This window comes from Culex quinquefasciatus, chromosome 1 (genome assembly GCF_015732765.1).
Source record: "Culex quinquefasciatus strain JHB chromosome 1, VPISU_Cqui_1.0_pri_paternal, whole genome shotgun sequence".
NCBI lineage: Eukaryota > Metazoa > Arthropoda > Insecta > Diptera > Culicidae > Culex > Culex quinquefasciatus.
In genome coordinates, this window is record NC_051861.1 from 55,908,410 (window position 1) to 55,925,055 (window position 16,646).

At 38.1% G+C, this 16,646-nt stretch overlaps 1 protein-coding gene across 3 annotated transcripts in view; it reads left to right on the forward strand.

The window, feature by feature from the left end:
- The first annotated feature begins 8,881 nt into the window (after positions 1 to 8,881).
- The window catches only part of LOC6045521 (homeobox protein homothorax), a 285,128-nt gene continuing 277,363 nt past the window's right edge, over positions 8,882 to 16,646 (forward strand). For all 3 annotated transcript variants that reach the window (XM_038249283.1, XM_038249286.1, XM_038249287.1), the window contains exon 1: positions 8,882 to 10,574. In XM_038249283.1, the coding sequence (XP_038105211.1) occupies positions 10,560 to 10,574 (15 nt within the window). In that variant the 5' untranslated portion in view covers positions 8,882 to 10,559. The remainder of the gene's footprint in view (positions 10,575 to 16,646) is intronic.

The following is a 16,646-nucleotide window of genomic DNA, read 5'->3' on the forward strand; positions in this document are numbered from 1 at the left end:
TTGGTTTCAAATATTTCGTTTGATATGTTTCAATTGGGTCCTAAAGTGAAGCTTAAATTTGTGATAGTATTGTTCACAACGATAAAGCTTATATTTCTGAGTACAATGACACTTTGTACGACCGAGAAAGATTTAAAATTGATTTTTAAATAAATTTGAAAAAAAAATCGTGGCCCTTCTTGACAAAAAGATCCTACTTCACAGCTACGCGGACCTTAGTTGATTCATCGAAAAAATGTTGTCCTGTCCTATTTTTTGCATTTAAATGAAAAAAGTGATCAGAGATGGGTTTTAATCTGTTTTTACCGTTGAACATAACAATTGACTTAGGGCTTTAGGACCCTATTGTCCGCCATTACGGGGTTTGTTTTCCGGTACCCTCTGAGATCATGCGTGATCAATGGAGGTCTATATGGGTGAATTAACCAATCGGTGTAGCTTCAGGTAGCTTTCGTGAACCACGATAGATACTCTGGGGTACGTTGGATTGTTATTGATCATCCAAGAATTCCAGGAAGTGATGACCTGATGATCTACCTGATCAATGCGAAACTATATGGGTATATCAACCATCGGTATCGCTTCAAGAAGCTTCAGTGGACCATGATGGACACTTTGTACCATGCTGGGTTTCACCTTAGAGCACAGACAAACAGACGGGACTCTCGAGTGCCAAACCATCGTCCTCAAAAACGGTTATTTCAAATGCAATGTTGTTTCGGCATCCACTCACCCGGCGCTGATGGCGCTGCTGTCGTGACAGCTCACCCGTCTTTTCTCAGTGTGTGTGATGCGTGTTTTTGTTTTTAAGTTGAGCGTGAACACGTGCGAGGCAACAAATGAAAACACCAAAATTTGTGGGATTCAGGAATTCTACCGGTGAATCACAATCCAGGCTTTGCAGGATAAAATTGGGGCTGTCTCGGCCATGGCCTTTTGTCCCACGATTAATCTGGTAGGCCTGCTCAATTGCCTGCCGATGTCGAGGCTGCTGCTGAGGCGCCCGCTACTGCGGAAGAAGCCGGATCCTGTGGTGGAGTCATCTTCTTCGGAGCAACCTGCTTATCCTTCGTGGACTGCTGCTCCGATTGCTGCTGTTGGTCGTCCTCTTGGCCTTTTGGCGATGTTGCATCACTCAATCTTGCACAGTTCAGTTTCTGTGGTTCTGTTTCGATGAAAATTTTACGGCACCGTTTTTGGAATCTTTGCGTTTTTGTCAAAAAGAGCGCACACTTAAAAGATTAGTCTAAGTTTGTTTTTCATGCTAAGCACTGCAAATATTAAACTTACCAGAAGTTCCGGATTACCGAAACTGTTGCCCCCGAAAAAGCCCCTGGTGGATTGAAAAAACTTCTCCGCAAATCAAATGCAACCGGAAGCAACCCGCCGGTAAAATCGATTGCCGCAGTGCCCAGAACCCTCGCCAGAACTAGTTTTACAGATCGGAATCAAAAATTAGCCACCCTTACCTTTCATTAGCGGCTAGAGGGTGACGATTCTCGAGATTTTCGATTTCCCGGGAATCGAGAGTTGTATTTGGCAATTTCCCGGGAATGCAATTGTGCCAATAATTAAAAAAAGTAATAAATTTGTTTCTTTTCAATGAAAAGTTACAATTAATTAAAAAAATTTCAATGAAACGGTAATTTAAGTAGGCTCATAACATAGTTCTACTTTTTGATAATTTTTTTTCTAAATCTGTGAATACGAGTTCATTTCATGAACTTTTTGGGACTCAAAATAGTAGTTGAAAATGTTTATAAATCTTTATTCACACTGACTGATTTTTTAAAAGTTGCACAAACTTTTTCATGAACTACACAGAAAAAAATAATGTAAATTTGGAAGCTGTAATTTTGGAAGGTTGAATATTACCTATTATATGATGTAATTTTACCGCAATTTAGACTGAAAAAGTGACATTACACCAGAAAAGTGGTAAAATTACAAATTTCCAGAGGTAAAATTACACCTTTTTTCTGACATAAAAGATGTACCCCTTCCCAGATGTAATATTACCATGATTTTTTTTCTGTGTAGACTTAGATTTTTGTGAAGTAAAAAACTAGCTCTTATATATTTTCCCAATATCAGGATTTTTGCAATATGATAAATAACGACTCAAAACAACAATTTAAAGTTCTTTTTCTTTCTTAAGGTCAACTGTTAATATAAAAAGTAAATAATTATGTTATTTTTATTATTATTATTAGGAAAACTCGAATGTTCACAATTAGCGGACCTTTACTTTTAAAGTTTTTTTATTTCCAAAATGTAATTAAATATTGACATCAGAAAGGAAATTACCTTGATACAGCGAAATCAACTTCAATACTAAGAATTAAAAAAAAAAAACGAAAAACAAAATTATAAGGTTTTCTATGTTCAAGAGAGGATACGGAAAAAGAACACCCAACTGGCAGTCGCATGATTGTGATGCATGGCGGCATGAAAGTATATCAGAATCTGCATGAAATCTGTCCTCATGCATTTTTTGCGATATAGGAGTATGACATTTTTGCCCGTTACCGACAATTATCGACATCACCGACGGCTTTTTGGTTGTATTTCACAAAAAAAAACTTAGTAGAACGAGGATTGAATCACCAACTTCTTGGTTATTGATCCGACACGCTACCACCGCACCATGGACGCTTGATGAAAAGTGAGTGAAAGAGCACCAACATATGCTTCTCTTTGGAGTGTTGCTCGGGGACGGGCCAGCATTATATGTGTTGGTAAGAACTGCAGATCGCTGAAATTTTTACACGCGGGCAAAAATGATCTACGGGCTTGCTGCAAAAAATGTTATAAAATATGACATTTTCTGCAGCAAATCCAATGTTGCAGATTTTGAGATATATTTTTCCTTTGGGTGAACTTATCTTGAAAAGGTTTTATTCCCTCTTAGAAATAATAAATAATTTTTTTTTCAAAATACTTTAGTTTTTCATTCATTCCTGCTAGACATGATTTAAAGTAACTTTTGGCGTTCACATTTGTTTGGCAACACTCAATTATAGTTATTGGAATTTTTAACAAGTTAAAATTTACACTTTCTTAATAAGAAGATTGCAGAAGCAATGATATATTCGAAATTGAATATCGAACATGTAACTCTCAATTTTCTTCGAATTTTTCGAATGTTTTTCCTGATTAGTTTACATAATGTTGCTTTCATATTTATAATTACAAAATTTCCCGGGAGTCTCGACCAAATTTCCCGGGAATCGAGAGGTCCAAAAATGATCGATTTCCCGGGAAATTTTTCCCGGGAATTCCCGCTCGTCACCCTCTATTTGCGGCAAAAACATTTGAAATCGGTTTATTTCCATTTTTTGAGCGATTTCCTTCGACGTTAGACATTTCCAAATGTTGATCCAGCAAACAAAACAGCGCGCTGCTGACAGACCGCGGATGAACTTTTCTTTTGTTCTACAAGGGGAATTGGGGGTAGAACGGTCAAATTGGCAAACATTGTTATATTAAAATTTGACCTAGTGTGTTTGAAAGGTCAAATTTGATGTAACAATGCCTTATTTACTGTAAAAATTAATTACATCGCAGCAGCGATATTTACGAAAAAATAATTATTTTCTAATTAAACAGAATGACGAAACAATCATTAAACCTTAATGAACCCCGAATCCTTTTTCGCGGTGTTCACTCGCTCGCGCCAACTCGCGATCTCCGGGCGATGAATTTTTCGCCCAATTAGGTTTTACGCCGACTCGGTTTTTAGGTTAGAAATTTGACAGCTAGGCTGCACTGTTTACAGTTTTTGCACGTGTGTCTCAGTAAAAATGTGTGTGCGTGTGCGCTCGTGACGTCACGCTGTAAAACCTAATTTTGTCGCCGGCACTTTTCAATAAGAAGAAATATTTTTATTAGGACCTCTAAGGTGCTGCGATCACGTAAGGGGAGACCCATAAACCATGTGGACATTTTAAGGGGGTTGGAATCACTCTTTAAATGAGAGGAAGGCACCAACCACCTAAAGGTGGGTTAAGCAACGTTTTTATTTAACTTTTTGTCACTAAAACTTGATTTGCAAAAAAACATTTTTTTCATTTTTTTTATATGTTTTAGAGGACATTAAATGCCAACTTTTCAAAAATTTCTAGGTTGTACAAAAAATCTTTGACCGAGTTATGCATTTTTTAATCAATAGTGATTTTTTTAAATTGAAATATCTGTTGCAAAAAGTTTTCAACTTCATTTTTCGATGTAACATCGAATTTGCAATCAAAAAGTTCTTTAGTGAAATTTTGATAAAGTGCACGTTTTTAAGTTATTGCCATTTTTAGGTAACTTTCTTGAAAATATTCAAAGTTTTTCATTTTTTTAAATTAGCACACGTGTTTGCCAACTTTTGAAAAAAAAATTTGAAGAGCTGAGAAAATTCCTATATTTTGCTTTTAAGAATTTTGTTGATACGACCCTTATTTGCTGAGATATTGCCATGAAAAGGTTAAAAAACAGGAAAATTGATGTTTTCTAAGTCTCACCCAAACAACCCACCGTTTTCTAATGCCGATATCTCAGCAACTAATAGTCCGATTTACAATGTTAAAATATGAAATTTTCCGATCTTTTCGAAAAAAAATATTTTCAAAATTTTTAAACCAAGACTAACATTTTAAAAGGGCGTAATATTGAATATTTGGCCCTTTTGAAGTCTTGATTTAAAATTTTTTAAAACATTGTTTTCAAAGAGATCGAAAAATTTTACGAATGTTTCATATTTTAACATTGTAAATCGGACCATTAGTTGCTGAGATATTGACATTAGAAAACGGTTGGTGGTTTGTGTGAGACTTAGAAAACATCATTTTTTTTTTTGTTTTTTAACCATTGCCAATCTCAGCAACTAAGGGTCGTATCAACAAAGTTCAAAAAAGCAAAATATAGAGTATTTTTTCAGCTCTTCAAAAATATCTTTATTATTTTTATAAAATATTCAAAAGTGGGCAAACACGTGCACTAATTTTAAAAATGAAAAACTTCGACTATTTTCAAAAAAGTTACCTAGAAATGGCCATAACTTGGAAACGGTGCACTTTATCAAAATTTCACTGAAGTACTTTTTGATTGCAAATACGATTTCACATCAAAAAATGATGTTGAAAAATTTTTGGGACCAATATTTCGATTTTTTGAAACAATCAGTATTGATTGAAAGATTCATAACTCGGTCAAAGATTTTTTGCCCAACCTAGAAATTTCTGAAAAGTTGGCATTTGATGTCCTTTAAAACATATATAAAAAAAGTGTTTTTTTGCAAATCAAGTTTTAGTAAAAAAAAGTTAAATAAAAAAAATTTTTTTTATTTTTTTGATTTTTTTCAGTGTAGTCCATATCCATACCTACAACTTTGCCAAAGATGAAATCGATCAAAAAATTCCTTCAAAAGATACAGATTTTTGAATTTTCATGCATCGTTTTTGTATGGACAGCTGCCAAATTTGTATGGAAAATAATATGGACAAACTAATGATGCAAAATGTCTTCTTAGGGCATACCGAAGGCACTGATTTCGTAGAGAATTGCTCTACAAAAATGACTTTTTAAATCGCTAATAACTTTTCAGGATCGAGTTTTACAGCTTTGGTTAGTTTGCGCACCGTGCGGACCAAACCGTAAGAAAATTGGGTTTTTCATACATAGGATAACATAGCCTTGGTGTCTATCCGTAGTTGCTATTCTGTTATTGACCAGGACCTCCAAGAATTGCTCCGTGGAACACAGATGAAGAGTAGGAACCAATCATCACCACTTCGCAACTTTCAAATGTCCCTATCATGCTAGCCAATCACAGCGCTGTCCACGACCAGTGGTAAGACACGGGGAAGTGGATAGGAATTTTAGTCCGATACTTGATTGATGAAAACCGCTAAATCGGCTGCGTCTTCGACAAAGTATCACGTGAGGTTTGAGGGTGTTAGTAAAATGGGTGTGAAGCCAGGATTCACCGTGGTAAGTGATACGGCCGGTCAAATCTATTTATAGTCCTTAATTCTTCGTATGTTCTTGGATTCATTTTGGAAGCTTTCCAATTCGGTTCACTAAGCTTTTTGTGGTGAATTCTGGTCGTGTTGAAGGTTCAATATTCACCTAACGAGTGCAGCCGAGTAAGTTCTTGAATAGGGGGATGGCGTCGCTATTTTTAGACCACGTTTTCCACTTTTTCTCATCGAAACCGACTACTTTATCGACTTTATTTTGCTGGGTGAGATAGGACGCCGTCTATTTTTAGACGATGACTCAGCACTTTTTCACTCTTGCGCTTAAAAAAACCAGGTGGCAGCACGATGTAACGTCACGTCCCTATTCAACTTTGCATTCAATATTGGCATTGTCTGTTCTATGGTTCTCAGATTACCATCAAGTTTCATGGATTCTTATAGCATTCTTAATCCTTTTAGTCAACTAAATCTCGATGGTCTGGTGGTTAGCATTTTTGTCTGCTGACCCAAAGGACGGGGGATCGAACCCCGCCGGGAGCTAATGAATTTTTCGTTCATATTTAAGTGTTCAGAATTCCTCCTTTCCACAATTTCTCGATAGGAGCAGATGGGAATCGAACCCAGAACGTCCGCTTACAAAGCGAACAGCGTAACCATTCAGCCACCCCTTCGTAAGAAAATTGGATTTTTCATACACAGTAAAAAATCCGATGGTAAAATCGCATGTAAAAGCATGCACACCACCTTCGTCAAAACAGACACTTAATATTACACGCTGCATGTACAATTTTTGTAAACACAAAAAAAATTGCAACCGACGGGACTCAAACCCAGCACCTCAGGCCATCAGACCGATTAAAAACGGAAAGATAAACGCATATATGAGCTTAATGCAGTAGTGTAGTTTGTAGTGTCCTAGACTTTGCCGCTACGCATTTTTTACAATTTAAATGATAATGGTGTAATTCTATAGCAGAAAATGTGAAAACAAGCGAAACATTGTAAAAGTGACTGTAAAAACATGAAAAAATTAGATATACCACCAAAAACTACCAGAAACTACTACTACTACCAAAAACAAACATAAACTAAACAAGATAAAGCAAATTAAAATACTAAACAGTAGAAGAGAGTTAAGTTTTTCGTAGAACAAAAGTTGCTCAAAATGACCTCCTGAACACGGGAGAAAACATTTGAGCAGTAAAGAGTTAAATTTCCGTTGGAGATTATTGGTGTCGTGTCGTGTTTCTGGTAAAAGCTATTTATTGCTTGAAATATAATATCTGAGAAAATTTATGTTTTCAGAAACAAATTGTTTTCACATAATAAAAGCACAGAATGAATTAAAGTATTCTATTTGCACCAGCATAAGAAATAGAGGAGGAAGGTATATATGAATACAAAAATAAAATAACTGAAGAGAAAAAAGTTTTGATGATGCTCTTTATGCACCGAATCAAGAAATTTATATTTGTATTTGGAACTTTAAAAGAATCTGAGTTTGATAAATCTAGAGTTTTTTGATAGGTCCTATAAACATATGAAACACAATATCTTATAGGACTTAAAAAACTCTGGAAATGTATTGTATATTATTGTATGGAAACAATAATATGAGAATCTTTATAAAGTTTTATAAAACTGGTGATGAATGTCAACATTGGACTTTCAGAATAATAAACACGAATAAAATGATTATATTAATTTTGAGACAAACATGTGGGTGTTACAGTCTATCAAACATGAGCAGATCACGTACACAATTTGGGAAGCTGGATCGAATAAGATTTGTTAGAATCGGGAGGGATTTTTTTCAAGTCTGGGAGACTAGAAATCTTTGAATCATATTAGACAGATTTGTCGAATCACAATTACAAACTTGCTCTAAACACAAACAATAACTAAACAGTAAACATCCTCCAATTGGAAGCAGTAACCAGTAATAGCACTTGTTTGTTGTTTTTCCTGGAACCTGGAAGCGCACATTTATGTTCAGTTCTCTGTTCAAGGGACGAGTGCGAATGGTCTGCATTCGCACACTACAGTAACCTGTCCCTTTGCAGGGATCAGTTTCGCCTGTCAGGAGATGATAAGAGAGCCTCGTCGTCGGAAAAGGTCCTTGTATGTGACGTCGTCGTTTGTAGTCCTGCGAGAAGTTCATGCCTGTGCACTGCCTGTGCGCGAGCAAACACACGTCCGAAGACGTCGACGTCGAAGGCGCGTCTTTGTTCCCATCTTACTCAGTTATGCCGGCAGCTCTCGGGCGGGAGTGCGAGAAGATCCGACTCCTACCATGATCGGCAATCTTACCGGCCTTACCAATATTAGTGCATGGTAGATGATGCCGCAAGGTCGAGTGGTGTGTGTGTGTGAGCGGGATTCAAACAAAATGTTGTGTGAAATCATCGGCAAACTGTCATGGATTATAAACCAGTTTGCGAGAGGCAAGAGAGAATGCTTCCATGCGCACAAGTTTGTCGTTTGGGTGCATGTGTGGTGAGGATCGGATGGCACGCAAACATTTACTTTTTTGTGGGGCGAGTTCACGAATACATTTTTAGCTTTCCTAGTGGTGTGCGTGCTGAGAGAGAGCGGGAAAGAGAGATAATGAAGTGGTTTGTGTGTGTATTAAATTTAAAATTTTTATCCTATAAGACATTCTTCATTTCAATCGCCCATATAAATAATTGTATATAGCTATCACATTTTTGTATGAGAATAGGCGGAGTTATTGCGTGCGCAAATTTCAAGCCGTATAGTGGTGCTTGAGCGAGAGCGGGTTGGCAGGAGTGCGCTTGTCGGTTGCGTGAAGAGACAAGGAAAACGTAAAAAGAGGCGGTCTCATAAATTTCGTTTCTACCTCTCGTATATTCCCACCACGGTAGATGAATGTTGATTGACAAGACAGTGTATATTTGCCTTCGAAACGCGTACGACGTGTTTACGAACGTCGCTCTCACTCTTTATATATTCAACCATAAGACAAATTATTATAACAATAATAGTATACCAATAATCATTTAAAATCGTTTTCGTTAGTCATTTATTACTGCTCTTCGGCAAATTTAGACAAATATAAATCGCTGTAAAAATTAATGTCTATTCGGTGGCCAATTATAGCAACAACAAAAACAAAAACAACAATAACACCGAAGGCAGATCGTTGTGATCCGAAAAGTGCTCCGCTGCAGTCAAAAGTGATCGTGGTCGTGGAGTGTGAAGATCGCGGGTTTAAGTGCGAATCGTGTTACCACCGGCGGAGATAATGGATAATACCTCAACTACAGTGAACTAGGACTCGCTGAAAAAGTCGTGTCGTGTGGGGCCAATTGCGTGCAGATTTTGGCGGTTCCGGCCCGACAACGGTCTGCCAACATTGCCTGAACATAAAAGATCTACGACAGTAGGCCGTGTTGTTATCCTTCCTGGTCATCGACGTCGGCCGCGGGCAATCTGATCTATCCTCCTTGCAGCGCGCGCTCCGGCACTCGGGGTTCGGAGACGCAAGGGAACCATCGGCGGACGCTCGTTCGGGAACATCCCGGCGAGAGGAGAACAGGGGAGATCCAACGAGCGAGAGAGTGAGAGGCCACAACAAGGTGGTGCAAAAGAGAGGGCCTACTATGTGTTGTAGAATTCGTCCTCGTCGCACCGCATACTCGCGCACACATGAATCCGTCGCCGTCGTCGTGAAAAAGCGCGCATCGAAAGTGAAGATTCTAGTGTGAAACCTAGACAGTGTCCCGCGTGAGTGTGATAAATCATTTCTCGCTCATCACACGCGCAGCCGACGACATTGTGCAAAGAGTTCGCGCGCTACTCCTCGCTCATTGAACCGAAATGCAAGTAATTAATATTCTTTTTTTTCGGTTGCTGAAAATTCATCGTCGTGCGGCGGACACCGCGGGTTGTTTGTGTACAATTTCTGCTCCTACTATTGAGCGAATAGTTTTCGCGTGTTTGTCATTGAAATAGAGAGACAATAATTGCGTTCATTCGGGATTTTCGGGAAACTTTCGTGGTTACCGATGATGCAGCGTAAACACAACGGAGGAAGGCAGCATCACACAAAACATTGTAACAAGTTTAGATAAAACTGTGATTCTAGTTTTTAGGCAAGTGGAAAATTCATTTAAGATTGTAACAATCAAGAAAAATACGTATACGGTTTTCGGTTTTCGCGCGCGTGCTGTGTAACGTGAAAGGATAAGAGAACGTGTAATTAATCAAAAGCTCAGACAAAGCGTAAACATATGGAGAAAATATCTTGTATACTAAAAAATCGTTAGTTTTGCTATTATGCTATATTCCCAACAACGAAACTAAACTGCGATTTCTTATGATTTGGCGAACGTGAGTCTAGCCGGTATCACAAAAAAAAAAAACATAAGAATAAGTAACTGAGATGAGTAGCAGCTGTAGGAATTCGTAGTGGCGCTGATCAACAGAGAAAGAGCGGTCTCGTGTGACAGTTTTATATGAAGAAAAGTGATATCATCGGTAGTGTTTTTTGTTTTAATTTGTGGTAATAAGTGACAAGTTTTTTGTGTTTTGTTTTCGAAGCGATTCATCTCGCTTTCGGAAACCACATTAATGGCACAACCTAGGGTAGGTATATTTTGTTTGTTAAGTTCGACAAGTGATTACAATAAAAACATGTTAGCATGAGAATATTTAAAATTTTGTTGAACTGCAGTTGCAGCAACCGTTGTATATTTTTTTAGTAAGCCGCCATTATGTTTGGTTCCCGTCGGGTTTTTCATGGCGCAGTTTCGATTAAAAAAAATAGCTTTTAAATGTTTGTCATTGGTTTTTGTTTGCCGTCGTTTACTGAAAAATTCGTAGCAAAATGAGCAACTAAGACACACATAAAACGCAAACTGTCAATCCGCTTAATTATCGTTTTCAATCAGGAAGGTTTCAAGCTGCGTCCGACAATGCCGAAGATTCCTGGTTAATCTCCATTATTTAAAAATGCAAATCCAATTTCGTTTTTCCTGGCAAGCACTGCTGCAGAAACAGCAGCAGTGGCCTTATCCCATCCCGAAGCTCGAAGAGCAAAACAAAAAGTTTAAGAAATTCCTGATGCTGTTGGATTTGGCGAAGCATTTAATCCCCTTTCTGCTTTGCTGCTTTTTATCATGTTCGGTCTTTTATCCGCAAAACAGTGTGAATATATGTACAAGTGTGTGTGTTCCCGGTGAGCCTAACAAATGAGCAAAAATAAGATTTTTTGTTGCTGGTCCTTTGTTTGAACCAAAAGCAGCAGCAGCAGGGAAAAGGACTTTGACGAAGGAGCCGAGAACCTCGGGAAGGTACGCACCAAGGTGTCCCACTCACATTGTTAGACGGTTTCCCTGAAGAAATCCTGGTCCTCGGGGAAGACACACAGCATGCAGCGCTGCACACAGTTTTGATTTGGTGCGCTTTTCCAGTTTGATCTTTGTTGAAGAATAGTAGAAAAAAAAGTTTACGCTTAATTGTTCGGAGGATCTGTTGGATTCGTTTTTTTTTTCAATTCCCAAACCGGTCTCTTCCTGTTTCGTTGGCAAAGAAGAGGAACTTTTGTAGGAAAAAAAGTGCCACAGGCCAGAGGGGAATGTCTAGTGAGATAGATTTATGATTTATTTTTGGTGTTGATTGTAATGTGCAAAGAAATTTTCAGTGAATCAAAATAGAAGAAGACATTTGTACACCGTTGAACCAAGCAAATACTTGTTACGATTCGTTAAAATTCATAAAATTCATTTCTTGAAGAGCAAACTATCTTCAATTTAAAGATTTTGTATTGAGTATTTTTTAACATACATTTTCAAACGTCACTGCCATTTTTCTCTAATGTGGGAAGTTGGTTTTTCCCGAAGTTTGATACGAAATAACGTACATTCTTTCATAAAGTAGTAACGTGTATTACCAAACATTGCTTTTGATGAATCATGCAAAAAGAAAAAAACAAAAGATCAGGATATTTAACATTATACCAGAACTTTGGTACTCCCTCCAGTCCCGCCGGGGATCCTCGACGATCTCTACGGCGGCGGTACAATCTCGGTACAACTGGATCGTCGAAGAAAGAACCGAAAAATCACTTAAACTGCCCCGCACATCCTACTCTGCCGCGGCCTCGGCGGCATCGTTGGCCTCTAACGATCTGGAAGTCGTGGCAGGCCGGTTCGCCGTGCCGTGCCTCTGGGTTTGCTGGGTTTTCGGCTTTGTCTAGCGCGCGCGGTTTCACTATTAATTTCCTGATGAACACACTAAAAAGCGTCTCTAATGTGGTATTAAAAACTGTCAGATGCGCGCCTGTATTGAGAGCCAGAGCTGGAGTTCTATCGAATCTGAGCGGTGGTGTTTTCGTTGAGTCATGTTTGGGAAACTGTTTTTTGTGGAAATCGATCATTTCGTTTTCATTGAAACTTTATTATTTAGAGCAACATTTGTGATTCTCACAAAAAATATTAATATGTTTACAATTTTTTGTTTTTGTTGATATTTTTGAGATTTTGGGAACACCAAAGATAAATTTAATGCGGTACTAAGCGACGACAATTTTCCACTTATTGTGGTTGGTGTTAAATGAATGTCGTGGAATGTGGGTTAGCATCTTGTGGTGTGATGAGAAGTTTCAAAATGGCCGCGCGTAGTAAAATTGATTGATGATCTTTTTCGTCTGCAGCCCCGCTGCGTATGGTCGCGGCCGTCGTCGTCGACGTTTTTCTCGCCAGCTCGCGACGTTCTACTATATTAATATGGGTTGATTTTTTTGTCTACCCGTGTCTCATGCGGCCTTAACATGCTGAGGATTCCGTTTTTTGTGAGTCTGAAACTTACGCTTGCTTATTTTGGCAAAAAATATTAGTCAAAGACAATGCTTTTTGATTGCACAGAAAAAAAAAGTTTTATTTTGGAATGTTGAAAATTTGGTAGGTTGAATATTACCTCTTTTTTTGGGTAATATTCCATAAAAAATGTGTAAAAATGTGAACCTGATGAATATTCATCAAAAACTGATGAAAATTCATCATTTTCTGGGGTAAAATTCATCATTTTTTTAGCCACAAAATCTGTCACCATTTCCTGATGAATATTACCATCATTTTTTTCTGTGTGTGTATTCAGAATAATATTTAGTAAAACTAGAATATGAAAGTGTTTAACTTTTTCCTTTAAATCCTATAAAGTTATTTCAAACTCATGTTTACCACAATTAAAAAAAATATTTACCTAAATAGAACTCAGAAAACATTCGGTTGAAGACTTCTGGGGAGAGAAATTTTTCAAAATTGGTGTAATATTCGAGAAACCTTGATTTTGCTTAAGGGTACCTATTTTCCCCTCGTTCCCTATAAAAGAAAATTAGAAAATATTGCATGAAAATTACCAAACAACCAAAGGTCACAAAAATATAAGCTTTTGGTGGGTTTTCCACATTCAACCGTCAAAGTGCCAGTGTGAAGAACGATTGGCTATTATTTCACTATTTAACCAATGTTCTGGCCCAGTCAAACTGACCGTCATTGCCATCGTTTATAGCAACAGAAAGCGAGAGAACACGGCAAAGAACGCCTTTCAAATTTCTATATACAAGCACTAATACGCGTAAAATGAAGTTTAAGTTAAATCAATAATTTTAATTTCAACCTGTTTTATCGACGGTGGTGGTGGATCGGACCCAGCCAGCAGCTGTGAGCTTCGCTGTTGGTCGGCAAATGATGAGCGTTGAAGAGAGCGGCGAGCGCGCGTGATGATGTAGTGTGAAATGATTTGACAGATTTCGATCATGGTGGAAATCAATTGAGCATTTTCCAACTATTTGATCAGAACGGTCGTTTTTTTGTGTTCGGTCGAGACGAAACCGGTACAAGTACCTTTTTGTTTTCAAGGATGATCGGCGTTGAAGCAACAAGAAACATTCATAATTTGAAAACTGAGTCGACTCCATAGCCATGGATGAAATTGTATCTGCTGAATGTACGTATTTTTCATCTCATATATAAAAAAAAATAAATAAACGGTGCAGATTTAAAACTTTCAGCATCTATAAAATAACTATCATTTCACGGAGTTGTTCTATAAAGTTTTACATATATTCGAGCTATAAATAAGAGCAGTGTATTTTATTTTTTGTAAAAAAAAAAATTCTCGGTTGGTCGTTCTGTACCCGCACTGCATTGTAGTTCTCTCTCTATGTGGCGGAAGAAAAATACAACATACAAAATGGAAAACTCATGCTATTGTCAGCTCAACAATCTCGTTTTACCTGTGTTTCTCGCATTGTTTGTTGAAATTTCGTATATACACACTCAAGGCGAAAAAAAGGGGTTCTGCGGACCGTTTTTCTTCCCGTCTTTCATTTCTGTTCTTTCTCAGTCATTTTACTCGAATCGCGCTATCTTGCATTTTCCCCACTAATTATACACGAATTCAAGTTTTATTTTATAGTTCCGCATGGGTTGCGAAGTCTCGTTGCTTTTTCGCTGCCTTACCCCTCCCTTTCTCGTGTGCACTCTCACCCCTTTTTTGCCTTTATTTCTTAGGTAGAAGTTGCGAGACGGTTAGTCGCCATTGTATAAATGTACGAGAATTAGATGAGAATGGAGAACGCGAAGAAAGCACTCTCTAATGTAGAATTTAGAAGCTTCTCCTGGCACACTTGCAGTCAAATTGATGGAATTTATATGTTTTATTGTCGAGTTATCTCTTGGCTGTACGAATCATTAATGCCGAATCTCTTTTTGTATGAATGCATGCGCCTTTCTGCTAATTGTAAAAAAAAAATCGATGGTTATCTGCTCTTCGAACCGTTTGAAGACGATACAACTCATTTCATTAAGTCTACCCGAAAATTGGGCTGATTCTTTGAAGCATTTTCTGCGCTTTCGCAAAAGATTCCGAATTTTCTTTTCGGCTAGGTCCAGCATAAATTAACAGCTTCGTTTGAAAGTTTAAACTATACTTTACCTGACATTAAACTTACATCATGCCATGTACTTACTCATGTTTCAAGGTCTATAAACATTGAGTAAACGTTCAACTGTTGATAACCAGATAATAATTTCAAATTACTTTATTTGTATTGGCAGATGACAGTTGGGCTACAGCCGACAAAAATTAGACCCGGGATCACCATTGAACAACTAAACTGATGCCACACTGTGGGATGTGAGACCCGCGCTCGGTCAACTGAGCATTATCGCTTCGACGGATTGATCTGACGTTCGATTCAACGTCTACGTTCCTGGATAGCCCCGCGTTCGGAGTTTCCTTCGGCGATCTCTCTTTTCCACATGGATAAATTGCTAAATTAATTGAATTAACCCACACCAGACACTTTAATGGGCCGGCATCGTGAACTGATTTGTTTACGTATTGCAATGCAACGATCCGTTATGCTCTATCTAATTTCACGCTATCGTTCGATGATGATGATGATGATGATGGTGATGACGCCATGTAGAAGGCAGTCTTTGCTGCCGCCGCAGCGCCGTTACATATTTCGAGAGCACCCACCGATGCGGGAATATCCCCAGCCCAGCAGCCATCATATGCGTACGTACGTACGTTTCCTGTAACCGTGGTCTAACACGCGCGAAATGGCATAAAGTTGGCATTAAAGCGAAAACCCCGTCGCCGGGGAGATCCCGATGCAGCGGCGACCGGCGGTGGCAGTGGCGTCACTTTTTTGCCCACTTAGCATCAGCTGACGTTTGGTAGCGGTGCCGTCGGCACCGACGTCGGAACAAAATCTGAATACGTGCGGTTCTTGCGTTTCTCGAGACGTTCGATCGTTACCATTACGGTTTGACCCATTTTCGACAACCAATTGCACAATGAATCGAGCGCCATTGATTGCTTTGTTTAACATGACTAATAGATGACTTGGCAGTAACGTGAAAACGAATAGCGTCAACTAGGGCGAATCGGGACTACTATCTTAATAGGGACAGCAGTTTTTAAAGCATTCAGAAGCTTGAATTTTGGAAAACGATGCACTGTTTCTGTTGTTCTGTGTCCGAAACTAGTCAAAAATATCAACATACTGTGCATTAACAAGGCTAAAACAGTTGTCACAATTCGCTCCAGATGACTGTAGTTTTAATCTTTTGAATCCCAAATCCCCGATTTTATATACCTACAAAACCGTACTATGGGATTTGAACACTTTGTTCGAGGTTCCCATTTTGATGAACGCTTGTTCACGATTTTGGGAACACTTTTTTCTCCGTGTAGAGCTTTTTCAACATATTGAATAGTTTAGGTCAACGGTAATGTCATGTAATAAGTTATATATTATAGAAAACTGTCATCACTATGAGTGATTATGATTATGGTATGCGATTGAATATATATTTTTTAATACAATATGAAGTGCTTATTTAAAAATAAGTTGTGAAGGTCTATACTGAGCAGAGTATCGATAGCATACTTAACACAAAAAAAGATGATGAACCAGGTTGTTGTTTATTTCTCAACAGGCACTTGTTGCCCAAATGAACTCAAAACTAAAACTAATGATGAACCATGTTACCTGGTTTTAATTAATTTAAAACGAAAACAAATTTGTTGAGCCACTGTAAAAAAGTTGAACGCACCAAAATTTACAAAAATGAAAAGGCGGAACATAAACGTGACGACATTTTACAAATAACAGAATTTTTAAAGAATTTCTGAACAGCGAGC